Below are 27064 nucleotides of genomic sequence, written 5' to 3'. Positions count from 1 at the left end.
TGTGATCTTGCAGGATAACATGTAATTGAACAAAGCTGTATGATGTATTATTTATTTATTTATTTTCAGATTTGCTCCGGATGTTTTTTGACTGTTTATATGATGAGGATGTGATATCTGAAGATGCATTTTATAAGTGGGAAAATAGTAAAGACCCTGCTGAACAGCAAGGCAAGGGTGTGGCCCTGAAGTCAGTCACTGCCTTCTTCACGTGGTTGCGTGAGGCAGAAGAAGAGTCAGAGGACAATTGACGAGGGGATAAATGGACACATTTTCCAATTAGTGCTGAAGAGACAATTAGTTGCTGAAACAATAACTGCATCAAATTAAAAAGTAACATAAGCAACACATCATGCATCAGTTGGATGGAGTTCAGCAAGATTTCGATTGGTACGGTTCACTGACATGCAGCGACCTTATGATTTGCAGCAGATGGAGCACTAAAACATTTATTATTGTATTTATAGAAATGTTGCATTTAAGTTTTTTTATTTTTTATTTTGTTACTTTTTAAGGAAAGACTTTAATAATACAAAGTGCAACAATGAAGCAAAAGATAAGTTCAGACCTGTTAATTTATTTTTTGTAAGAGCAGCAGACACAAAATTGTATTCAACATTTGCAGACAGCCACAATGAGAGTTAAACGGTGGATAGAGTAATAATGTTAATAATTGTACTATTAATTTAATGACAATAGCAATTATTAAACAACCTCCATGATTTTTAAACTGTTCGATTATGGTCAATGACCGTTATTTGGTTGAGGATAGACATGGCCAGGTTTTGAAAGGAGGATCTCCGGTTTTAGTACATCAGTACTAAAGTGTTTAGTACATGTTGAAGGTTATTTTTTTTATATATAACCATAGCAGTTGTTCCTCTGCTTTAGCTTGCTCTATGTGAAACATTTAATCTGGCAGAAACTTGCAGAAATATGCATTCAGGAGACTGCTGGAGTCACAGAACAAGAGCTCAGAATGTGTCAACAAGCAAATGGCAACATGTACAAGACACTAAGGAAATGTTACTGAACCTAAAGTGCTTGTTATTCTTCATACTGATAGAGCAAATTTAAAGCTTGTAAATAAAGAAAAAAGATTCATAAAAATAAGAATGGTGGTGATGGTGTACATTTTCTAAAGTGTTGTCAGTGAGGGCCTCGCTGATCTCACAGCTTTCTCTTATTATTGTAAATCAAGTTATGTGTAAGCTATATTTTTTTATTCATCTTCATTAACAAATAAGAAGAATACCTATGTAACTTGCTCTATCATTTTGAATCACTATGACCCAGAAAACATGTTTTATGCTCTAAGGTGAAAAGTTTTGGCTTTTTAATTATTTAAGTACTGTTTCTACTTCAATCCATTGTTGAGAGATAATCATTTAAATGTTTGGTGATATTATCATTGAATGCTTTCCTTTTTACTTTTGTGCATAAAACTGTTACTCAAAATGGAGCAGTTCACATATTTCCTATTATCTTAATGGCAGGGTACCAAAGTGTTCTGAAATCCCCTGATGGGTACAATGATCAGAAATTAACGTTTTTGTGATGCACATCAAAAATTCAGACAGAGATAAGATTCTTGAACTAATTCAGGTCGGTTAATAAGCAAAATCAAACAAATTTGTGCCAAGGAAATGGTAAAATGGGCAATCCATGAACAACTCATTCAACTTAATAAAAATTCAAACTGGTCATTAACACAGCAGTAAGCATTAGCTCAGTAACGCTAGTTACATATGTAACTGTGGTTGTGTGAAACAAAACGTCTTGCACCTTTTAGAAAGCTGTATAAAAGGCCATGAGAAGTAAAAGAACCACCAACTGGTATGTGGTAGGCAGAAATGGCAGCAACATACACTTTGCGTGAAGGCTGCCTTGTCATCATTCAAAAGATATTGAAGAAAGCTCCAGACTCTTGGAACATCACATTTTGCAGGATAAATACCATGCTCCCCACACAATGCAGAAAAAAATTTCCAATGTGAAGCATAGATTTGTCGTGTGGAAGTAGCTCTAGCACTGGAGATAATGTAAACAGCCACAGGCTCACAATCATCTAGAAGAGGGTTGAACCCAGTGGCCCAACACATAGTTGCAGGCGGGCTGATTCCAAGTGAGAGACACAGCCCACCATCTGGTAGAGGGGATCCTTCCTAAGGGGAAGCTGCCTTGGACAACCTGCTAAGTGCTTCAGAAGCAGAGGCAACCAAGGCCTGGCCGGCCATCACAGTGCCACAAGCACCTCCCTGTGCAATGGCTCCCACAACAGTGGAATAAGAGGAAATGCATAGAGTAGGCAGTTCTGACCCAAAGTGCTGGTCGCTTATGTCCTTGCAAACAATAAGTGACAGTGAGTGGTTGCCTCTGATGCGAAAAGGTCCACCTCTGCCTTGCCAAACCGCTGCCAGATCTCCTGCACTACAGTACATCTGGATGAATTCTCCATTCTCCCGGGTGTAGCCGGTCCCTGATTGTTTGTCCCCAAATTATGAACCGCTCACTTTGATGCAAGTTGTGGCAGACAACATTTTAGAATCTTCTGAGTGAGTTGCAGGGACCTGGGGGACTTCGTGCCACCCTGATTGTTCAGGTGGAACACTGTCGAGATGTTGTCAGACCAAACATGCATGTGGTGGCCTGCCTGGACTGGCCATAAATATCGTAGGGCCCTATAAACCACCATGTAAACAGATTGATATGGTCTGCGGACTGAGCCAGTGTCAACTGACAATAAATGCCCCTCTGATTCCATGTTGGCCCCCACCCTGAAGGAAGTATCGGTTGCGATGACCTCCCGACAACAGGAAATAACACCTAGAGGCACTCCAGCCATCAGGAACTACAACCAACTCCACCACATCAAAGCGTGAATGCAACAGTGAGAAATTAAATCAGCCGATGGCGATTTCTGGTTAGATTCAACTGTAAAATGTTGTTCAGAATCACTGCTGTGGCAGCAGTTAGCATCCCTATCAGTTGTAGGAGCATTCTGTACTGCAGGGACACTCCAGGGTGAAAACGAGCCAGGAGTTGCAGAATGTTGGTCGTCCACACATGTGACAGGGTGGCAGACATCATAAGAGAATCCAGTCATTCCTATGAACGTAACAGTTTGTGCTGTAATGAGGCAGCTCTTTGTCTTGTTTACCAAGAGGCCCAGTTTCCACACATGCTACAGAAGCAGTCTGGAGTCATGCACTGTGAGGGCACAAAGCAGTCAGTCTTCCAAATAAAGCAAGATTTGTGTTCCCCTTGACCATAGAGGAGACAGAGCTTGACTCATGCATCTTGTGAAAACACGAGGAGCAGGGACAGTATGAACCCAGAACCCTGAACTGGTAGGCTTGATTTTAAAAACTGAAACACTAAAACTTCCTGTAATTAACAGCAACAGGGTCATGAAAGTATGCGTACTTCAGGTCTACACTCACAAAACAATCTTTCCTCATCAGACCGAAGAAAGTTGGCTGTGCACAACATTTTAAAGGGAAGGGTCTTTATAATCAAATTGAGAACTGGGTGGAAACCACCATCCTTTTTCAGAAGGAGAAAAATCAATAGAACCTGTCCCTCTGAATGAGGGAGTGAACAACTTCTATGGCTATCTTCTCCAACAGGGAATACATTTTTTGAGAGAGAGCCATCAAATGAACCTGACAACCATAGGGATGATTCTTGAAAACTTGGGGGGGCTGACATCGAAACTCTAGAGTATACCCCCTACTCAGAGTAGTCAGGACCCAGGCATCTGATCTTGTGTCTCTCCAGTACTCTAGCCGTTGCATTGAAAAACAACCGACCACTGGCCCAAGCACCTCAGTGGGTGTGACCACTGGCCCAAGCACCTCAATGGGTGTGAATTTTGATGGCGTTAGGGAGGTGCTGGCATGCTGTCAATGAGGTAGTAAAAAACCACAAGCATCATCAACAGAACAAGGCATCTGAGGGTCCTGTGGCTGTGAATTAGGGTGTTGGTGGAAGCGTTGCTCCAGCGTCGTGTAGCGTTGGTGAACTTGAGCTGTCGGCATCCTAAACGCAGGAGTGCACAGCACCTGTGTCAGCTGGCAAGTGGCCTTGGACAACTTCAACCTTTTCCCTTTTCCAGCAGTGCCCGGTAGAGTAGTGTGATAATCTCAATGATATAAAAAGGAAGTAATCCAATTCCTCCGGGTTGAACCAAAAGGTTTAATCTCAAAGTTTAAATAGTTTAATCTCAAGCAAAAACGCTTGCTGAAATAAAAATCAAATTAAAATATACCCACTACTCCAAAAACTGGCCGGTGGATTACACCGTGGGACAAAGAGTATCACAAATGTTAAAAAAACACCACGACAAACCCATATGGAAAGATAATTAAGTTAGCAGGGAACTGGCAATTTATAAGCGCGGTTAACACCAGCCACCAGATAGCACAGAGAAGCAAAGAGTGCTACCGACGAGCTGAGAAAATGTCACACAAGTTAATATAAAACTCACCGTAAAATGAAAAACTCCAAAATGATAATGTAATCCGAATCCATCGAATGCTGGAAGAGTGCACTGTCACAGCTTGCATGGACAATACTTTGCTGCTCCTAGTCGAATACCATACAAAAGAAAACCAACCTATCCTTATCAAGCGAGAAATCGAAAGAGTGCTGAGCTACTGTGGTTTATATACCTTCATAGCTTAGCCCATGTCACCACATGGCTTTGTTGGAATAGATAGAGAAAGAATATCTATCTGTCTGGCGCAGCAATAATCTACTACTGCTTAACACTGCCTCTGACGGTCAGTAGGAATGAAACATCAACCATTTGATCCTTTCTCTCTGGTTTTTTTTCCACGTGAAACAACAACAGAGGAACGCAAGCAATGATTAGATAGGTCACTGCTGAGGAAGCGTTCACTTCAATTAGTGTCATAATTAGTCTTTGTGTTTTCAATTATTTAAATTATGTAAATGATCAAATCCAATAAATAGGAAAGTATGTTTCCCTGACCGGTATATGGTTATCTCCCTTGTTACTGGGGCACAGCAGACCTTTACTGGGGCTATTTCCCCAATAAAAGGGGACTAGCAATGCCCCGTTTAATAAAATTTAAGCTCTATGAGCCATGTCTGTGGCATGCTTTCTCTTTACCTCAAAATCGCATATACAGTATGTACTTATAAGGAAGTGTATGGCGCAAGATATTCTTGAGAGTATTAAAAAGCAGAAATCATTTTTTTTTTATGCTTCCATAAAAATATGTATTTTGAGCTATTGAAATTTCTGAATCATTGTTTTGCTTATAGTCACCTCATGTCCCTTTCTGGTACCCTTGCACATATTACTGGTATGTGAGCTACTGTTTACATGGTTATGACAAATCGAAAAAATGTATTTAACTTTAAACAGTGATTCTATCACATTAGTCTTAAATCTTGTGACTATACTTTTGAAATAGTATTTTACCAATTATTCTAGTGCAATACTTTGCCCCCAGATGCTTCCACTGTACGCACATTAGGGGTTGCATAGACTAGTCAACTATAACTGTCAGCCTAAAGTCGACTAGTTGTTTCCACGTGATTTACAAAACCTGTCTGTAGGTAATACAGTGGGGTGGTGGATTTCCGAAATGTAGGATGGCAATGGAAGACTCATTCATATTAATGAGGAAAGCTCTATCTGATTTGTTAGGATTAGATTAGATTCAACTATATTGTCATTGTGCAGAGTACAGGTACAGAGCCAATGAAATGCAAATAGCAATATGTATATAAATATATATATGAGTATATACAATAAAGTTTTTTTTTTTGTTTTTTTGTTTTTTTTTTTAATAGAGTGCAAAGTTATGAGGTAGGGGTTGGGTTATAGTTTCTCTGACCAATTAGGTAGAACTATATAATATATATATATATATATATATATATTACTGGATCATTCAAACAACTGAACTCGAGATGATTTATGCCGGGTTCCCACAATCATGGAAAACCTTGATTTCTGGACAGGACCATTAAAAGGTCAAGAAAATTTCTATAATAAATATGATTTTGTCTAATTTTTCTCTACGATGTATAATTAGCTAAATATTTTTTTAGCTTTTGTGTAGAGAAACCCCTGTACGTCTGTGTGATAATTTGATGGTCTAGCTGGAGAATGAACAGTGCATTCAGAAAGTATTCAGACCCCTTAATTTTGTTCACATTTTGTTATTTGCAGCTAGTGTTGCCACGGTACAAGAATGTCAGTAGTCGATACCGATATCAGTGAAATTTCACAGTTCTCGATACCAATTTTGATACCAACAGCAAAAATATACTAATATGATAATGTGCTATTGAACACACCAGTTTAGTTATTTTTTATTATTTAGTCATTATTTTAATAATTATAGTTACTTTCCAGAACATTTTTATAAAGTTTAATTAAATTTCATCATCAAAATGGTGTCTAATCAATAAAGTCTTAACTTTTAACAAGTAAAAATATAACTTTTCAACGTCATTGCTTTTTTTATTTTTTTTATTTTATTTTTTTTTTGCCAATCTTTTATTCAGCAGCTGTTTTGCTTGTGATAATTTGATTAATTATTATAATTAATAATATTATTACAGTTGTAATCTAGTTTTATTACATTTCTTCAATTTTAGGCATCTAGATTTTATTTTGAATCGTGCTTTTATTATAACGTGTTTTTTCTGCTGGATGCTTCCGGATAAACGACACGGCGCAGTGTGATCATTGAAGAATTTTATGTCATATCTGAAATCTCTCTTTACACTGTCCTTTGAGTCTGACAAATGAAATGTAGGACACAGTTTTGGAGTGTTTGTATTTTAGATTATAGTTTGTGTATGTGGTAATTTTGAAATGTTTTATGTTATAAATTGTATTACTCTGAAGCACTTTGGTCAACTCTTGTTTTAAATGCTATATAAATAAAGTGGAGATTAAAGCGCAAATGCTGTTATTTTAATTATATAAATATATATTTTACATGTGCTGCGTGGTTCACAGTGGATTAATGCTCTGCTTTGTCATCTCAAACAATGTGAATGATTCTCAATGTCTGTGGAGTTTCCAGAGTATGAACAGTCAGATTTATTTAAAGCAGCTCATCCACGCCAAGATTGCAGCCTTCAGTGGTTTAATAAATCAAACTAGGACATCACTTGGATTAATTGTCCATTTCAGTGTAAAAGGAGTAACAGAGAATGCGTTCAAATTAAGCCTGTGAGCATTTCAAAGCTGTCATGTTTCAGTCATACTGCGCGCTGGTACCGGATTGAGTCGGTGCTCGGTACTACCAGTACTGCAGAAACACTGGTTTTATTACTTTTTTTTATTTTAGTACCGACTTGGTACCGAAGTACCGGTATTTTTGACAACACTAGTTGCAGCATTATGCTAAAATGCTTTAAATTATTATTTTTTTCACATCAATCTACACTCCATACCCCATAATGACAAAGCAAAAACCAGATTTTTGATAACTTTGCAAATTTATTAAAAAGAAAAAACTGAAATATCACATTGACGTAAGTGTTCAGACCCTTAACTCAGTACTTAGCTGAGGCTCCTTTGGCAGCAATTACAGCCTCAAGTCTTTTTGGGTATGATGCGACAAGCTTTTCACACCTGGATTCTGGGATTTTCTGCCATTCTTCTATGCAGATCCTCTCAAGCTCTGTCAGGTTGGATGGGGACTGTCGGTGGACAGCCATTTTCAGGTCTCTCCAGAGATGTTCGATTGGGTTCAAGTCTGGGCTCTGGCTGAGCCACTCAAGGACATTCACAGAGTTGTCCCTAAGCCACTCTTGCATTGTCTTGGCTGTGTGCTTAGGGTCATTGTCCTGTTAGAAGGTGAACCTCTGGTCCAGTCTGAGGTCCTGAGCGCTCTGGGCCAGGTTTTCATTATGGATATCTCTGTACTTCACTGCGTTCAGCTTTCCTTCAACCCTGACCAGTCCCCCAGTCCCTGCCGCTGAAAAACACACCCCCACAGCATGATGCTACGACCACCATGCTTCACCGTTGGGATGGTACTGCACAGGTGATGAGGGCTGCCTGGTTTCCTCCAGACATGACACTTGAAATTGAGGCCAAACAGTTCAATATTTGTTTCATCAGACCAGAGAATCTGGTTTCTCACAGTCTGAGAGTCCTTTAGATGTTTTTTTATGTCTTGCACCGAGGTGAGGCTTTTGTCTGGCCACTCTGCCATAAAGCCCAGATCGATGGAGTGTTGCAGTGATGGTTGTCCTTCTGCAAGTTTCTCCCATCTCCTCACATGATCTCTGGAGTTTATCCAGAGTGACCATCGGGTTCTTGGTCACCTCTCTTACCAAGTCCCTTCTCCCCCGATTGCTCAGTTTGGCCGGGCGGCCAGCTCTAGGAATAATCCTGGTTGTTCTAAACTTCCATTTAAGAATTATAGAGTCCATTGTGCTCTTGGTAGCCTTCAATGCAGCCAAATATTTTTTTATTTTTTTTTTTGGTAGCCTTCCTCAGATCTGTGCCTCAACACAATCATGTCACTGAGCTTTTCAGGCAGTTTCTCTAGTTTTTGCTCTGATATGCATTTTTCAGCTGTAAGACCTTACAAATCATGTCCAATCAATTGAATTTGCCACAGGTGGACTACAGTAAAGGATAGAAACATCTCAAAGATAATCCAAAAAAATGGGATGCACCTGAGCTAAATTTCAAATGTCATAGCAAATGGTCTGAATACTTACGTCAATGCGATATTTCTGTTTTTTCTTTTTAATGAATTTGTAAAGTTATCAAAAATAGGTTTCGTCACACTGGGGTATGGAGTGAAGATTGATGAGGGGTTTGAATACTTTCTGAATGCACTGTTCAATCATTTGTCTATCTAAACAATTTAAACATACAAATGGAAATCTGCCCAGCAATCTCTAATATGATTTAAAAAACAAAATCCTTATTTAATAACCATGAACTGCTGGAAAAGTAGTACATTTCTTGAAGGCAGTAAAGAAAATCAGAGGTTTTTCTCAGGTTTTATTTTCAAATATAAAACAGAATCAGAGACTTGCTCTCAATAAATACAGAAATTGATCAAATGTAAAAATAAAGAGACACAAGCTGTACTACTGTATATTTCCAAAGAATAGTGTACACAAGTAATTTAGAAGAAAAAACAATCAGATCATACTGAGATGGGCTTGAATCTCAAATGTAGCTGTGGTCTTTAAATCTGAATGCTGGTATAAAACCCTAAAACTTGCAAATGAAAAACCTGTTTGAATAGTTGTGTATAATCTTTGGAATATTTAGAAAAATATTAGGCACATCTTGGATAGTCATTTTGAGGACAAAATCTGAAATGTAAATTACATGTAAATTGAGGAATTTCTCAGAAAACGCCAGATGAAGTAATTTGAACAGTTTACAACCTACTCATGATGGCACACTGCAAGACCAATAGTTTAAGCCAAAACATTTTTTTTTTTACATTTCCCTGTCTATAAAATCAAGAACATTTGTTTGCACAAATGGTAAAGTACTTGTCTTCTGTGGGATTTCTCAAACTCTGACAAAATGGATTGTTGCCCTCTGGGCCTGGCACAGCTAACTACACCAGAGTTCCAGAATTAATTACATAATTATCCTTTGAGGATAAAACAATAGTTTGATTGTGACCAGAGGTATACACAGGTTTTTCATGATTTTGAGGAGCAGCAATCCTCCAAGAAGTTTAGGGTGTCCTTTCCAGGCGTGAGCTTGATGGAACAGTGGAAAACGCTACGAGTCCTTGAGCATACTGATGCGGGCAAAGATTTTCAGTGCAGGTCCCAGTTTGATATTCATGGTGCTCATGAGATGGTCCTCTTTCAGCAGCAGCAAGGCCTGCCCATCGATCTCCTGAGAGCGAAACTCTTCTGCAATCTCCTGGCAACCTGACGACCAGAAGATTTTTAGTATACAAAAAATCAATCAGTAAACTAAAAAATATTGTGGGTTTAATACAAGTTAAGGTCAATTGACAGCATTTGTGGCATAATGTTGATTACCACAAAATTACATTTCAACTTGTCCCTCCTTTTCTTTAAAAAAATAAAATAAAAATTGAGGTTACAGTGAGGGATTTACAGTGGAAGTTAATGGGGACAATTTTGGTGGGTTAAAAAGGCAGAAATGTGAAGCATATCATTTTATAACAGCACTTCCATAAATTCATCTGTTAAAACTTGTGCATTATTTGAGCTGTGAAGTTGTTTAAATCAACGTGTTTAAGGTGGTTTCAGGGTTTACGACGTCATGGCAACAAAGTTGTAAAATTGGATATTACATTTTTTGCAGAAAAGGTTAATAAGCAATTTTATCACACATTGTTAACATCTTATGGCTTTACTTTTGAAACAAAGATTTTACAGACTTCCATTGTAAGTGCCTCACTGTACCTTAAATTTTTCCTTTTTTTTTTTCTCCACAATATCTGACAAGTGATTAACGACCTCCCGCTGGCAGACACTTATTTGTGCATGGTCTCCCTCCCCATGGCTGGCGAATTATAATCATTAATTATGTTAATGAAGCTCACGCCTGAAAATCAATGGAAAAACCGTCTAGTGTGGAGCCAGCTTAATATGCATTTTGAACGCAAAACTGCATGTTGGGTGTGTGTACAGTGGAAAGAAAAATTATGTGAACCCTTTGGAATTAGCTGGTTTTCTGCATTAATTGGTCATAAAATGAGATCTTACCTACATCAAAGTCACAAGAATAGGCAATCACAATGTGCTTAAGCTAACAACACAAACAATTATAATCTTTCATGTTTTTATTGAACACATCACATTTATGTGGAAAAAGTGAATCCTTGGACCTAATAACTGGTCGATCCTCCTTTGGCAGCAATAACCTCAACCAAGCTTTTCTGGGGATCTCTGGTGTGAACGGCTCTTTTGAGGTCATTCCACAGCATCTCTATTGGGTTACAGTCTGGGCAACTCCAAAAGGTGGATTTACTTTAAGCCACTCTGTAGTGCTGTTCCTTGAGGCCCACCAACACTGCACATTTTGTATATCTCCCTTTTCTGACACACCCAGTTCAGGTCTTGGAGTCTCCACTAATGAGCTGAATCAGGTGTGACTGATTAGGGAGGTATCCAAAATGTGTGTGTTGGTCACGTGCACGCCTCCAGGAACAGGGTTGGGAACCACTGCTGTAGTGGATTTACTTCTATGTTTAGGGTCACTGTCCTGCTGCATCACTCAACTTCTACTGAGCTTTAGCTGGCACACAGCCTCCATGACATTATCCTGTAGGATATCTTGTTAAACCTGGGAATTCACTTTTCCCCTCGATGATAGCAAGCGGTCATGATCAAATCATGATGCTTCCTCCACCGTACTTCACCGTTGGGATGATGTTTTCATGTTGGTATGCGTTGCCCTTTTAACGGCATACATAATGCTGCGTGTTCTTCCCAAACAATTCAACCTCAGTTTCATCAATCCACAAAACATTGTGTCAAGGTGGCAAACTTCAGGCGCAGAGCAATGTTTTTGTTGGAAAGACACAGCTTCCTTTGTAGTGTCCTGCCATGGACACCATGTCTGTTTAATGTTTTCTGTATAGTACTCATGAACAGATGTTAACCAGTTCCAATGATTTCTTCAAGACTTTAGCTGTCACTCTAGGGTTCTTTTTTTTTTTTTTTTTTTTTAACCTCTTTACATTCTGCGGTGTGCCCTTTGAGTCATCTAGGCTGGATGACTACTTCTAGGGAGAGTAGCCACAGTACCAAATCGTCTTCATTTATAGACCATTTATATAGAGATAACTATGTAACCCTTTCCAGCTTTATGCAGCTCAACAATTTTGTATCGTAGGTCTTCTGAGATCTTTTAGTGAGGCATGGTTCATGTCAGCAGATGCTTCTTGTGAATAGCAAACTGTTTGAGTGTTTTTTATAAGTCAAAGTAGCTCTACCACACGCCAAACTTGTATCATTAATTGGATGCCAGGTTTGCCATCTCCTGACTCTAATTAGCTATTTAGGTTCACATACTTTTTCCAACCTACACTGCAAATGTTTGAAATATGTATTCAGTATGTACAAGAACAATACAATAACTTGTGTTAGTTGAAACAGATTGTATTTGATCATTATTGTAGCTTAGATGAAGATCGAACCAGATTTTAAGACAAATTTATACATAAATGCAAGTAATTCCAAAGGGTTCACATACTTTTTCTTGCCACTTTACAAAATCTTTGTATTTACAAAACAAAGCTGACACTGACTAAATCATAAAATACAAAAATAAATTCACCTTGAACCTAAAATCGAGTTCTATTTCATTTTCTTTAGGCAGCATTAACTGCATTAGCGAAATGCAGTACAAACACAAATTCGATTAGAACACAGTGGAAATTATTAGGCAGCATTAATTGGGGAACACTAGATAATTTATTAGGCTTACACCTAATAAAACAACTGGTATTTTCTATTTATTTAAGCACTGACTAAGTGAAGTAACGAACTGTTGTAGCCATTTTATTAAAGTAGAAATAATGTGGGTTGTGTTGAACTTTTTAGAGGTAATGGTTTATTTATATTTTAATTATTATTATTCTTTACATTTATTATGGTCTTCTTAATTTGTATTAGTAATTTTCCACCTGTTGTCAAAGACAGATACTTGCATGACTTCAAATGGGGCCAGTGGAGGAAGTTGGAGACAGCAAATGTTTGGATTTGAAGAGGTGGTTATATAAAAAATTGACCACTTTTTTATTTTAATAGCTTTTTCCATTTCATTTGAAGGGCAATTTGAATTTAGAAAATTCAATGTAATCAGATAGCAATATTGTTTTATAAAAATATAATGAAAATATTTCTTGCATATCGCCCAGCCTTACTCTAACCAGTTGGAAAACAACAGCAGCACAGAGTCGTGACTCTGTAAATCGTTTTTTGAATCTGATGATTTAAATGAACTGCCCGAACAAATTGATTCACCATAATAAATCAGACTTCACAACATTACACATGAGAAAGGGTGCATTTAATTATTACCTCAGCTTAAAAGCCTCAGACATAAAAGCCAGCAATGTATAATTTTGTCATGTTACACTGCTGGGAAAAGTAAAAATTTTTACTGTCACTACTGACAATTTTTATTCGAGTAGCATCTGTAACTTAGTTATTCAAAACTGGTGTGGATTGCTCAGAACAATGAAGACCTTACAGGCAGCAAGGTTTTATTTGCAAGAGTTATTCTACATGAGGCATTTAAAATTGTTACAGCTCAGGGTTAATCCCATCAAATCTCTGTGGTAACTACCTGGTAGAGAGCAGATGAACTCATAAACATCCTCGACATTCCACCTGGCAGGGTCGTTAACCAGGAAGTGCTGCGTGAGGAGAGAGATCTCTCTACTGTGATCGGATCTGTTTTCATTTGGAAGCCTCTGGGCTCCAGAGCTTGTTGCGGACAGTGGTGAAAGAGGCTCTTCATAGCTGGACATGTCAGAGCACTGGCTTGACTCGCCATGACTAGGATGTAAGGGGTGTGGGGACAACATAGATGCTCCCATGGCTGTCTGAGCACTTGGATTCTGTGAAAGAACATGAAATGTTTAAGCACATTTCTGCACAAATCCACCTGAATGGACACTGACATGATAAATAAAGTGCAATAGAGCCTGCCCACGTTTTCAGCCGTCTGGATTCCTTAAGTAATTTTTCCATTCATTTTTTCTAAGCCAGAGTTCTAAGCCATGAACCAAACCAACCAGCTCCGAGGTGAATAACAACATTACAAACTTTGATTTGAAGCAGAAATGTATTTGAAAATTGGACAAAAATACAAAAGGTATAAGACTGTGTACTTGCAGTCTTTCACAAGGGCACAAACTACAACACCATGAAGCATCGCAAATTATGTAATCGAATAAACAATAGAAATATATAAAACAAAGATATTTGGTTGTTGATTATAAGTATAGAAACAATATATTTTATGTTTACAGCAAAATATTCTGATATATACAAATATATATGGAGTTTGAGGGTGAGTCATTCACAGTTAGTCATGGAATTGGGCGGTCGCTGCTGGACTTGTTTCAATAATAAAATGCAGATGGACTTTTTTGGCCACGACTGTCTGATTGGTGGATCTTTCTCTGCTTTACACTATGGGTGGTGTAGTTGTTCACCAGGAATTCTGCTATTAAACAAGATTTTTAAACACTGAAGTTGAAATAATGCAAGACTGATGGCTTCAGTGGAAGCATATACCATCGATGAACAACCTCGGAGTTCAGGGTAGGTCTGTTTTTAAAGATTTATAAGTTATCGTCGAAAATCAATTAGTCTTTGGAAAAAATTTATTGGATTTTTACCTTTCCGGAACCAGACTATTACACTCTATAAGGCAAAGGTAAACAGATAATATATTACCCGTTTCTTGATATCCGTGGCTCTCTGTTTCTTTGAGTTGTCCAAGGTCGATTTTCTTGGGAAAAGTCCCATTCGCTTTGTGCATCCCACATTATACCTGGAAAAAAAAGAAAAATGTCTCAACCATTTAAAATGATTTGCAATAATGTGTTTCTTTAGAGATTTCGCCAATAAAAGGTATACATGTTAGTCACAGACTGCTAAATCAGATGATATTTGACCATTTTTAGATTATCGGCACAGGCAGGTTAACTGAGACAACTTAACAGAAGTGTCTTCAAAAATCTACCAACAGACTTGTACAAAGATAAGGCCCAATTTCTGTTTTCACACATTTTTGGTGAATTTAAGTAGTGTAAAAAAAAAAAAAATTCATTTCAATGTTTGTGTCTCTCAATTACTATAATCAAACTGTAATAGCCCATATATAACAATATATCTGCATTTTATCATTGATCAGTCACCAAACTCATCTGCATTATCAGCATTGGTCATTGACAAACCCATATAAAGACAAACTCTGTTCGACCAATAAATGATGTAATTAAACACAAATATGTAAAAAGTATAACTAGATAATTAAAGTTTGTCAAGACAAACTCTGATGTAGGACTGAAAAATTTTGTCTAAAAAAAGAATAAACTAGTTTTATAATTTTGAAGTTTGATGGATATGTAGACATTACAGTAAGACACATCCGGCTAGCTAGATGGATGGACGTACGGTCAGTCACACTGATAGTCAGACAGACCATCAGATAGACAGACAGACAGAGAGAGAGAGAGAGCAACTTTAAGCAGTTTAAATGTTTTTTGTGGGTCTGTTTACATTTGAATTTTTGAAAGTTCAGTTGGCCCATTTAAACATTTAATCAATGCAAGTCTATGATGCAAAAACCATTAGTCCTGTCAGTTAGAAAAGACATAGTACACTATTCCAGAACAGTATAAAGGTCTGAACCAAGTTTGACAAATATAGCTTGAAAGCTCTAGGAAGAGTTAGTGTTAAATGTTTTTTGTGTGTGTGTCAGATTAGGGATTTTGAAAAAATTGTAGAATAAGAGTATGTTGGATTTAATGTCACCATAAGTATGCTATATACAAATACAAAATCTAAAATGTATGGGCCACAGAAAGATTTGTAATTCACATACCTCTTTGCACACACTGTAGAACAAAACCGCTTGGATCTCCTGAAGTTATAAGCAAAGTCTATAATTCCACAGAATTCACACGACAGTCTTGGCTCCTCATCCAGTTTCTTCAGCTCTATGAAGGAGTTTGCATTACCAATTAAATATACATGGCTGATTAGACAGGCAACAGTCTGTGTGTTATTGATCCTTTAAGTTGACTCTATGCCAGTGTGCACGTGTGTGTAACTAAAGTAACCCTTACCTTGCTGTGAAAGGTCTTCCATCTCAGAGTCTGCATTGTGAGAGGTCTGGGACAGAGGCTGCTTTTGCTTCTTTAAATTCTCTATCAGCAATGATGGACGTTCAACCTGGATAGATCAATAAGGTAATTTCATAAGGTAACCGCATCCTGTGAAGTCAGTGGATATAACCAAAAGTATATTTTCCACTAGAGGGAAGTGTCTCTTTCAATAAACAAAGACTTCAAATTGGATCAGATTTACCTTAAAGGAGGTTCCTATAAAATAAAATAAAAATTATTCTCTCATCATTTACTTACCCTTATGTCATCCCAGATGTGTATTGATTTTATTTCTTCTGCTAAACAGACAAAGATTTTTAGAAGAATATCTCAGCTCTGTAGATCCATACAATGCAAGTGAATGAGTACCAAAATTCTGAAGCTCAAAAAAGCACATAAAGGAAGCGTAAAAGTAATCTATAAGACTTTCAGTCAATCAAGCAATATGATATGTGTTGGTGAAAAACAGATTGATTTATTTTTAAACAGATCAATATTAAAGTCCTTTTTTACTACCTCCCTGCCCAGTAGGTGGCGATATGCACGAAGAATGCGAATTCCCAAAAACAAAATAATGTGAAAGTGGGGATTGATCGTAAAAAATGACTTAAATATTGTTCTCTTTCAAGCATACATTTCCATGTCTCGCTATGGGATACGCCACTTCCACGTATTCCGCAGAAACACCATTACATTACGTGACGCTTGTGTACAGGCGTGACGCTTGTGTCTGAGGATGACTCCGCTACCCAGTAGAAGAGGTGTGACACAACGTCACTTTGTCATTCAAAAACCTCTTCTCGCTTCACTTTAGAAGCCTGGACTATTGTGCGGATGGTCATTGACTGGTACTCACACTGGCCGCTGACTAATCAAAAAGAAAATATATTTTTTTTTTACTAATTACTGGCCACCACGCTATTTTCCGCATTATTCCTACAATTTGCACTCCAGCTCATTGTGAGGATTTCTTTAGTACTCCAGCTAAATGGCTGCAGCGATACAGATGATTACTTCGGCTAACGTGGGGGATTCTTCACGGCTACGCTCTTGCAAGAATAAGATTTCATGCAAAGACACACACCAGGTCTACTCTGCATGTCTTGGGTTGAAACATGCCCAAACGGTATCAACAATCCCGGATCGTGCGAGCATTGTGCGCGCTTTACCATTAAGTGTCTTCGCCGCAGACTAGCATGCCAAGCTTGCCTGTCGGGAAAGGATCCTCTAGTATTGGCTAGCCCTGCTTTGTCTATCACACCGCAGGTATCCATTCCTGTAGAGCTGCCCACCACGGTGGCGTTGACATGGGGTGAACAGCTCGATGTATGTGCCCCTCTGCCCACCGTGCTCAGCACGGATGAAGAGGTGGTGATGGTGCTGGATTACGAGGACGAGGGACAGTCATATTTTCTCTTCTCTGAAGACGACGAAGACTTTGAGCACTCGCTTTTTTTTCTTTCCCCCTGTGCAACCGGCACAACCCCTCACCGCAGCAGAAACCACGGAAGAGGCGGGCAGGGCACCATCCTCTCCACTTCTCAGTGTAGATCTGCAAGATGTGTGCAAACACGCGGCAGAGAAACAAAATATTCAGTGGGCTACTGTGGCTGCAAAGTCACGCTACAAGGGCAAAAGGCTGCTCAGAGCTAAACAGGTGGCGAGACAGCTTCTTCCAATATTCCAGAGCTCTTGGAAGAGGTTACGGTCACCTGGAAGGATAAACCCTTCACCAGCAAACTGCCCATTCAAGGGGGGTCCGTGCTCGACGTGGAGGGAATGGAGAAGGAGGGTCTTTTCTGCATGTCCCCCATGGAGCTTTTAGTGGCAGCGCACCTGCACCCCAGATGCACGGCTGCTGCTAATCCGACATTGCCATCCGAAGTGGACCGTTTCCAGTCGAGCATGACGGAACACACTTACAAAGCAGTCACTCTCTCAGTTAGGGTTTTGAACGCTGTCTCCATGCTGGCCGCACACCAAGCGGAGCTGCAAGACGAAGTGTCAGCCATACCAGGTCAGGCGCAATGGGACTAGATCTGTCATCACAGACCTCTATCTCCGTCTTCAGAGATGTGCTGTCCAAGCTGTGGCAAGACCATGGCCACAATGGTCATTCATGAGAGAGGATGATGCCTTAACCTGGCCAATCTTTCTGACAGGGAGGAGGCTATTTTGGATGCACCTGTTGTTTCAGAGGGGATATTTGGTTTGGCTCTGACATGGATGAAGAGGTGCGAGGAGAAGAAGGACGTTGAAGCTTTGCAGCTCTGTCTACCCAGAATGTAAAAAATACATTCATACAGGATGTTCTAACCCCACCTTGGGGAGTCACCGCTCCCTTAGAGGCGGTGAGCCACTTAAACTGTCCAAGCACAAAGTGCTCATGCATACGCAGTGCAGAACCCATTCTTATCCACAGTTCAGCCACTAGATGGCACCAGAACGCTTTGCAAACAATTGGCGAGCATGTACAAAGTCCTGCTGGGTATTGAGATTGATACAATTTGGGTACAGACTACAGTCTGCCGCCAGCTCATGTTCTTCAAGAAGAAATTTCTTCCTTGCTGAACAAGAAAGGAATAAGTGAGGTTCCACCCGAAAAAAGCCAAAGTGGCTTTTATTCTAGATATTTCCTCGTTCCAAAAAAAGAAACTCAGGCTGTCTGCCCCATATTAGATCTTCGTGCACTGAACAAATATTTAAGGAGGTACAAATTCAGAATGCTCACTCATTCAACACTTCTGATATTGGTGCGCCCAGGCGATTGGTTCACATCCATCGACCTGAAGGATGCATATTTTCATATAAAAATATATACTCCCCATAGGATATTCCTGCGGTTTGCATTCCAAGGGGTGACGTATGAATATTTAGTCCTTCCTTTCGGCTTGGCTCTCAGCCTTAGGGTATTTGTCAAGTTTATGTAAATGGCGCTAACTCCGCTCAGGGAAAAAGGCATTTGTCTCGCTACGTACATAGACGATTGGCTGGTGACGGCTCGGAGGGCATAGAGAGAGAGCACACAGTAATGCTTATAAAGCATCTACAAAAACTGGGTTTAAGTTTAACACCGAAAAGAGTGTATTAATCCCCACACAGTCTATTACATATCTGGGGCTAATATCTTGGTGGAATTCACAGCACGACTGTCAGTAGAAAGGGTGATGAGATTTATTCAATGTCTGTCTGAGTTTCAGAGGGGATCCAACGTTTCCTTTCACACATGCTTCAGAATATTAGGGTTAATGGCCTTGGCCCTGATGGTCATTCCATTAGGCCAATTATTCATGAGAATTTCAGCGCTGGGTAGCCTCTCTGAGACTGGACCCATAACATCACTCTCGCAGGAGAGTGAGGGTGATGTCGGCGGAGGTGCTGGCATTGCGCCAGTGGAGACAACCATCCTTTTTGGTTCAAGGGGTGTCCATGGGTTTTGTTCAGGCCAGAAAAGTCATAATGACGGACGCGTCACTGTCCGGGTGGGGGTGCACTCACAAGGTCAGAATGGTGAATAGGAAATGGCATCGCCATCTGACCAATCACCATATAAACTATCTGGAAATGCTGGTGATATTCCTAAATCTGAAGCACATTCTTCCCTTACTGAAAGGGCATCATGTTCTCGTGACTACAGTAATGGCATATATAAACCAACAGGGAGGTCTCAGATCGCTCCTTCTGTACACGTTAGCACGCAAACTAATTCTGTCGGGCACTGCCCACTTCTTATCCCTGAGGGCGACACACGTACAGGGAATTATGAATCGGGGTGTGTATTTGCTGTCGAGGGGCAATCCTCTTTACGGGAAATGGAGACTGAACAAAGTGGTCGAGCAGATTTGGAGCCGATTCGGCAGAGCAACAGTGGAACTGTTCGCTTCTCAGGAGAATGCTCAGTGCCCTCTGTTCTTTTCCTTAAAGGATCAGAGCACACCACTGGAAATAGGTGCGTTGGCGCACGTATGGCCTCGCATTCTCCTTTATGCGTTCCCTCCAATAGCGTTGATATCTCCAACCCTCTCCAGAGTGAGAGAGGAGGGATTGAGAGTGATATTAATAGCTCCGCGATGGCCGGGGAAGTTCGGAGATCATACATATGCTATACGAACAGCCGTGGCCTCTTTCACTGCGATGAGATCTGCTGTTGCAGGCAGAGGGAGAGATTTTTCACCCTCATCCAGAGCACTGGCACTGGGGGCCTGGCCCGTGAGTGGTTCAATTTGAACGCAACTGGGTTACCCGACAGTGTTATTAAGACCATACAAAATGCTAGAGCATCATCTACTAGATCACTTTATGAATGTAAATGGAGCGTGTTTGATCGCTGGTGCGCAGACAAACACGAGATTCTCTTTCAAGGTTCAGTGGCGGTCACTCTCTCTTTTCTACAAGATTTAATAGATAAAGGGAAAGCTTTCTTGACCATAAAGGTGTTTCTGGCTGTTATATCTGCATGTCATATAGGCTTTGATGGTAATACAGTGGGGCAGCATCCCTTAGTATGCCGCTTTATGCAGGGCGCGTGTCCACTCTCCCAGTATCAAAACCGATTACTCCAACATGGGATTTAGCTATGGTGCTTGATGCTATTTCAGTGCCAATATTCGAGTCACTGGACAAAGTTGATTTTAAAATATTATCGTTTAAGACAGCATTATTTTTAGCGCTGGCTTCAGCAAAACATGTCATTGAAATTCACGCACTCTGTACATCCTGTGTGTATGCAGTTTGTGTCAGGGGATGAAGGGGTTGTATTACGACCAAACCCCACCTTTATGCCCAAAGCTATTCAGTCCATTGTTCCTCTTGAACTCTGGACTTTGTCCACCACCTTTTGCTTCATCAGAGGAGCAACGGTTTAATGCATTATGCCCAGTGCATGCTCTGCGCATTTACAGACTGGAAAATTTAGGTATCTTGTTTGTTGTTTGTATATTGGGTGAAACCGCACACAGGGAAGCCGATCACCAAACGACGCTTATCGCACTGGATATTAAAAGTGATTTCTAAGGCATATTCCAGTAAGAATCTTATGGCCCCAAATGGTTTGCGTGCACATTCGAGAAGGGGAATGTCTACACCGTGGGCTCTCTTCAGAGGGGTTACAATACAGGATATTTGTGAAGCGGCGAGCTGGTCTTCACCACAAACATTTGCAAGGTTTTATCAATTAAATGTTACAGCACAGACGTTAGCGCATGCTGTACTGAGTGTAGGCTCGAGTCCGCCAGGGCTCGTACAGCCCTGGAGAATGAATAGTTGGCAGAAAGTTTGAAGCAGGCTGTCTGGCAATACGGGAGATGGGATACCCCATAGTGAGACACCGAAACTTATGCTTGAAAGAGAACTATAGGTTACTTGTGTAATCCTTGATCTCTGATAGCATTAAGCGAGGCATCTAACCAGACCACCCTCCTTGCTGTGTGACGCGAGGAAGAGGTGTGCTTGTTTTGAATGACAAAGTGACGCTGTGTCGCGCCTCTTATACTGGGTTGAGGAGCTATTCCCAGACACAAGTGTCACGTCTGCCAGCCAATAAGGGCTGGCGTAATGCAACAGGGCTTCTGAGGAATACATGGAAGGGGCGTATCCCATAGTGAGACACCTCACTTAATGCTATCAGAGAACCGGGGTTACACAAGTAACCTATAGATCTGTTCTCACCCACACCTGTTATATCGCTTCTGAAGACACAGGATTGGATTTAACCACTGGATTCATATAGATCACTTTTATGCTGTCTTTATATGCTTTTGGAGCTTCAAAATTCTGGCCACAATTCACTTGCATTGTATGGACCTACATAGCTGGGATATTCTTCTAAAAATCTTAGTTTGAGTTCAGCACAAGAAAGAAAGCCATACACATCTGGGATGGCATGAGAGTGATTAAACTATTTCTTGGGAGAACTATACCCAAGTCAACTCCAACCTTATCAAAGACATAAAAATAAGGATATTTTGCACTGCACTTTTGTTAAAGGTTACTATCTAGAGATATATTTTTTTATGTGCTAAAAATTTCCATTTGTCACACAAACGCATTGAAACACACTTGTAATGACCTCCCATTGTTTTCTACAGTACATACTTCATGCCAATTCTAAGTAGGCTATTACACCCTAACCCTTACAGACACCTTTTGGCATTTTATTGCCATTATTTGATCCTTTTACGATCCTTTTTTTTTTTACTTGTGAGGACTGTCCTCATAAAGAGGTTTCACTACCAGTATATTTGTGAGGACATATTCAAAAACATGTCCCTAAAAAGTACAAAAAAACAAAACTGTAATATATTATAGGAACACTAACTGCAGTAATGTAACTATAGTATGTAGGCTGAAATTATGCAGATTCAACCTCATGTTTAATCACAACCATGACAGTAGCCGTTTTAAAATGTGTTTAGACTAATATTTTTCATGAAAACCAGTTTCTCTAATAGAAGCCATAGATACACTGAACAAAAAGCAATTGACCATCCAACAACTACAGTTAAACTATTGTTATAACTAAAGAAATATGGAAAATGTTCAACGTGAAACATACACTACACAAGTAATCATTTGAAATGGGCACTCACGGGAAAAGGCTCAGCTCCCTCCTGAATCACGAATCCCTCGATGACATGCGTGAGGATCTGGGGCTTCACTATGGCCTGTGGTGGTGGTTTACACTCGCCATTTTGCGGAGCGCTGCCGGTCACAGTGGGCGCATTGTTCCCGCTGCCCGAGGTCATGGCTGGAGGTGAGCTCACACCTGCCTTCACATTCACTCTGCCTGCTGGACACGAGGACAACTGACCCATAAACACTTAACTATGAGAAAAGCTCCATTCATATCTTCATTATTAAGCCTGTAGTTAAATTAATATTCCGGGTTCAATACAAGTTAAACTCAATCAACAGCATTTCCGACAATATGTTTTTTACCACAAAATATTTTTTTACTCGTCCCTCGTGTATATATATATATATATAAAACAAAATTCGCAGTTACAATAAGGGACATTCAATGTAAGTGATTGGGGCCAGTTAATAAACGTTAAAATACACACCATTTCAAAAGTATAGCCACAAAACGTAATCAATAGACTCGTTAACATGATTTTAGTGTGATAAAACCGCTTACTAACCTTATCCGTGTGAAGATATATCTAATAAAACTTGTTTGTCATCAGGACAGTTGACCGGTAAACCCCGTAATCTGGTAAACTCCGGGAAATTCCTGATTTTATCACACTAACATCGTGTTAACAGGTATAATGTCCACATCTTGTGATTATACTTTTGAAACACTGTGTATTTAAATGTTTATATACTGGCCCCATTCACTTCCATTGAAAGTGCCCTTTAAGGGGGTGGATGTTAATAGAGTAACGTGTATAATCATGATACAGTATAAAGCACTCTCGCCCCATTTGTTCACAGTGTAATATGCATACAGTTATAGGTACGTTATATGTATAAAAATACATATACTCCACCTGCTTGCTCATTTCACAATCTTGCTGATACTATGATCTGTAGTGTCTGGCTAAAGCACAAGGGGAAATAGCTTTATGAATACGAGCTATGCATGCACAACTATTTGCAAAGGTTCAGGACAGGTCAAAGTCAGAAGTTTTTGTGAGCACTGTTTTGAAAAGCTGCCAAATGCAACGCCTGTACTGTAGCAGCATTATTTCCATGCTTCATCGAAACGGTGTCGAAACACTCGCATGCAAACAACACTTCAACATCTGAAAGAGTGACTAGCGTCACATCTCTTTGTCCTGGGACAAGTACCGAACGACATTGTAACTTTATGTCCCGAATATTAGGCGAAGGTTGCACACACACACGGCAGACAAACGCGCACGTACAGGCGTCCTGTGATTGTCAACAGCACACGCCTTTGTTCAGTTCAGCTCGGCTCACGCACTCTTTACTTACACTTTCAAGCGCCAAAAGAGGAAAGCACGAAAGTGAATTTAGCATTCCAGCGCTTCGGAAAACTCTTCCATAGTCCACCGGTTTTAGATACAAAGCAGTAAAACGAGTGACCCGATCCAATGCAAACTTCTTTTTTTTTATTTTTTTTTAGCGTGCGTTGATTTGTTTGTTATAACCGATACCCTCTGAAACAGCGGAGCCACACTCTCTAATCCTCTTTGTATGGGGGAACTGAATAGGAAACATTGCGCAGATGCGATTGGTCCGCACCCTTGGAATTCCGTCCAATGGCAGGCCGTATTTACCAAAATGCAGATCCGTGATTGGTTGAAACTTGTGAGCTGCACAATGAGGGTCGCACGTACGCAGATAAAGAGCATATACTCCATGCTAATGGTCAAGTGTCGGTCAAATTCTGCATTTATTAATTTAATCAGACAGGGTACTAATAAACCTAGTTCTTTTTACCCATAACATAGGCAAATAATAATATCATGGAGTAAACATAAGTGTAATTTTAAACTTGATTTGTGGGACAACATATGTTAAAGGTGCATTCAGTAATTTTTTTTCCTCGTTAAAAAAGTCTACTCCTATAGACATGAATTGTAATTTTGCAATATATGTAGGAAATCATGAGCACTCACATTAAACTCCAGTCATATCAGAAACCTTATTAAAGCTGTTTTATTCTACATGGAGAGGGTCCGTGTTAGCACCACATGACCAGCCGAATACTACTCATTTAATCTCAGTAACCGTCCTGTAATTTGACACTTTCACTCACTGATTAAAGTAATCATGGCTGACTGTGAATATGCCTTTTTTTTAAGAGAAGGGCCTCACAGCTAACTAGTCTATCAAAATTCACCCCATTTATTTATTGTTCAATCATACTGTATTTGAAATGTTTCAAAAGTTACATTTTCAACCAACTGTTGAAGCTTTTTATTGTGGATCTGGTGCAATAAATACATTCAGCCAAGTTACTGATTACACAAAGATTGCATGCATTTGACTGCTAAGTTAAACAAATGCTGAGAGACAGAGGAATCCAAATTGGCCTAATTTAAAGATGTGTAAACCGAAACATGAAGCACTCTTGTAGGGATGACTGAATTAAAACATCTTAGACAATGCAACCCTTGCCCTTTTTGAACCAACAATCTAAACCATTGAGTTATAGAGATGAAATAATATAGAAATAAAGTAAGCAATACCTTCAGTGTTTTCTGTCACTTGGCTTTGATCAGATTGTTTGACCAATTGGCATGGTTCTGTCCGGGTTGGCACTTGTGTCGGTATGGATAGCAGCTGCTGTTGGCTCTGTACAGAGCAGAGCTCTCGGACTTCAAGAGGAACGGCGCTGTCCTTATCAGACCCATCCTGTTTGACTACTCCCATCTGGAATTCATGTCAGAACAGGACAAGGTCAACTAGAAAGGAACAGCAGTACTTATAGGAATAGTTCACCAAAAAATGAAAATTCTGTTCTTACATATTCACCCTAATAGATCCAAAAAGACAAAAAAGCATCATGAAGGTGCAGTAAAAGTAGTCCATATGTCTTGTGTGCTATATCCCAACTCAATACTTCCCAAGATTAGTCCGGTTCATGAATGAATTGTTCTTTTCAATGAACCGTTTGATCTGGTTCACAAGTCGGACTGAGCAATTTGTTCACGAATTGGACTGATCTGGTTCTTGAGTGCAACTCGCTGACTCAATGATCTGGTCGCAGTGGTTCTCGACTTAGCTCATTGGAAAGGAGATTATTAGTGAATAATTACTTACATTTCAGTCGGTTCCTCACACAAATCTTTTGTATGGCTACACAAGACTTGAAATATGGCACACAAATTGTATAGGCTACATTTATGGCGAATTTATGGTGCTTTTTGTCCTTTTTGGAGCTTGACAGCCCCTGAACACAATGAACTGTTGTTATATTGCAACTGCACTGCATGTAACAATTCTTCAAAAATGTATACTTTTGTATTCCACAGAAAACATAACAGAATACGGAATGAATAATGACAGAATACAATCAAGATACAAAACACTAAGTAAGAAATGTAACAATGGCCAATGCATGATGTGCAAACTTTGTCCTTTCTTACTTGCGTAGGAGCTGGTTGGATCTGGAGGTTAACTGCTGTAAGTTCTTGAGGTGCTGTTTTGTTGTGGCTCAAAATGGGTGACTGTCCATTCTGTGTGATTGCCTGATGACTCACAGTGGTGGAATGGAATATGGTGGCTTGTTGACAAGTAACAGGCACTTTGGGCAGCACAGGGATAGGGCAGTGCTGAGGCTGAGGTGCCAGGGCTGGGTGGATGGCTACAGCGTTCACTGTGTGGGACTGGAGACTGGGCTGAATGGTGGCGGCCTCTAAGAGCTTGGCTTGACCCCTTGGCATTATCTGGGGCTGCTGCTGTATCAAAAACTGCTGCTTGTGTTGCTGGAGCAACTGATGGGTCTGGATTTGAGTATATGCTGAAAACAAAAGCACCACAGTGTTGGATGAAGTGTGTCTGAGAAAGAGAATTTAGCATTTTACATCTATGCTTAAAACATCTTGAACCAGTCTAAATTGGTTTAAGCTGTCTCCCAGCTTGGCCAGGCTGGTATAGATGGTCTCTCATCTCGACCAGCAGAAAAGTGCCCAAAACCCCTCTAAAACCAGCCAACAGAAACCAGCTAAGACCAAGACCAGGCTGGTTTAAGCTGCTTTTTTCAGCAGGGGTAGTGTATTAAATCAGTGACATTATAAAATATACACAGTGGCCATTACAAATATTTGGATATACACTTAAGCCAATCTTATAAATGTCTGAATGTCACTGCATCTAATAACAAAATATTAAACCAAGTGGTATTTATTTGAAGATAGCAGAAGCACACCTTTCATGCAAAACGTATCATCTGTTAGCAGGTTACACTTGGTTTGATATTTTGTTATTTAATGCAATGATATTCAGACATTTTTAAGTATAACTTAAGTGTCCAAATACTTTTTCGAATCACTGGAGATTATATGGTAAATCACTACATGTTGATTGATATCTGCATTTTAGTCTGTCCACATAATTTTAATTTTAATTTAAGCTTTTAACATCAACCACCATTGTTTATTTTTTCATAAGGCATTTCCCGTTATTAAATTCACTCAACAATATACAGTGAATGCACATTTGCTTTCATCCACTCTAACACCAATTCTGCTCCTCTATTTCTTTTTTGAAAATAAGACACTACCAAG

At 39.7% G+C, this 27064-nt stretch overlaps 2 protein-coding genes across 9 annotated transcripts in view; one reads left to right on the top strand and one right to left on the bottom strand.

Annotated features, from left to right (window-relative positions):
* LOC127419680 (eukaryotic translation initiation factor 4 gamma 3-like) overlaps positions 1-1116 on the top strand; it is a 94958-nt gene extending 93842 nt beyond the window's left edge. For all 6 annotated transcript variants that reach the window (XM_051661274.1, XM_051661272.1, XM_051661269.1 and 3 more), the window contains exon 35: positions 70-1116. In XM_051661274.1, coding sequence (XP_051517234.1) covers positions 70-251 — 182 coding nt within the window. In that variant the 3' untranslated portion in view covers positions 252-1116. The remainder of the gene's footprint in view (positions 1-69) is intronic.
* Positions 1117-9007: 7891 nt separating this feature from the next.
* The window catches only part of LOC127419682 (polyhomeotic-like protein 2), a 61278-nt gene continuing 43221 nt past the window's right edge, over positions 9008-27064 (bottom strand). For 2 of the 3 annotated variants that reach the window (XM_051661276.1, XM_051661278.1), the window contains exons 8-15: positions 25925-26298; positions 25025-25208; positions 22454-22653; positions 15828-15933; positions 15584-15698; positions 14431-14527; positions 13313-13586; positions 9008-9915 (exon numbers count right to left, since the gene is read on the bottom strand). In XM_051661276.1, the coding sequence (XP_051517236.1) occupies positions 9761-9915; positions 13313-13586; positions 14431-14527; positions 15584-15698; positions 15828-15933; positions 22454-22653; positions 25025-25208; positions 25925-26298 (1505 nt within the window). In that variant the 3' untranslated portion in view covers positions 9008-9760. The remainder of the gene's footprint in view (positions 9916-13312; positions 13587-14430; positions 14528-15583; positions 15699-15827; positions 15934-22453; positions 22654-25024; positions 25209-25924; positions 26299-27064) is intronic. The other variant, XM_051661277.1, reaches the window with a different exon arrangement.

The sequence above is a fragment of the Myxocyprinus asiaticus genome, chromosome 29 (genome assembly GCF_019703515.2).
Source record: "Myxocyprinus asiaticus isolate MX2 ecotype Aquarium Trade chromosome 29, UBuf_Myxa_2, whole genome shotgun sequence".
In the NCBI taxonomy this organism is placed as follows: Eukaryota; Metazoa; Chordata; class Actinopteri; order Cypriniformes; family Catostomidae; genus Myxocyprinus; species Myxocyprinus asiaticus.
The sequence above is the reverse complement of the archived record's forward strand: the minus strand, read 5'-3'. Positions and strand labels throughout refer to the sequence as shown.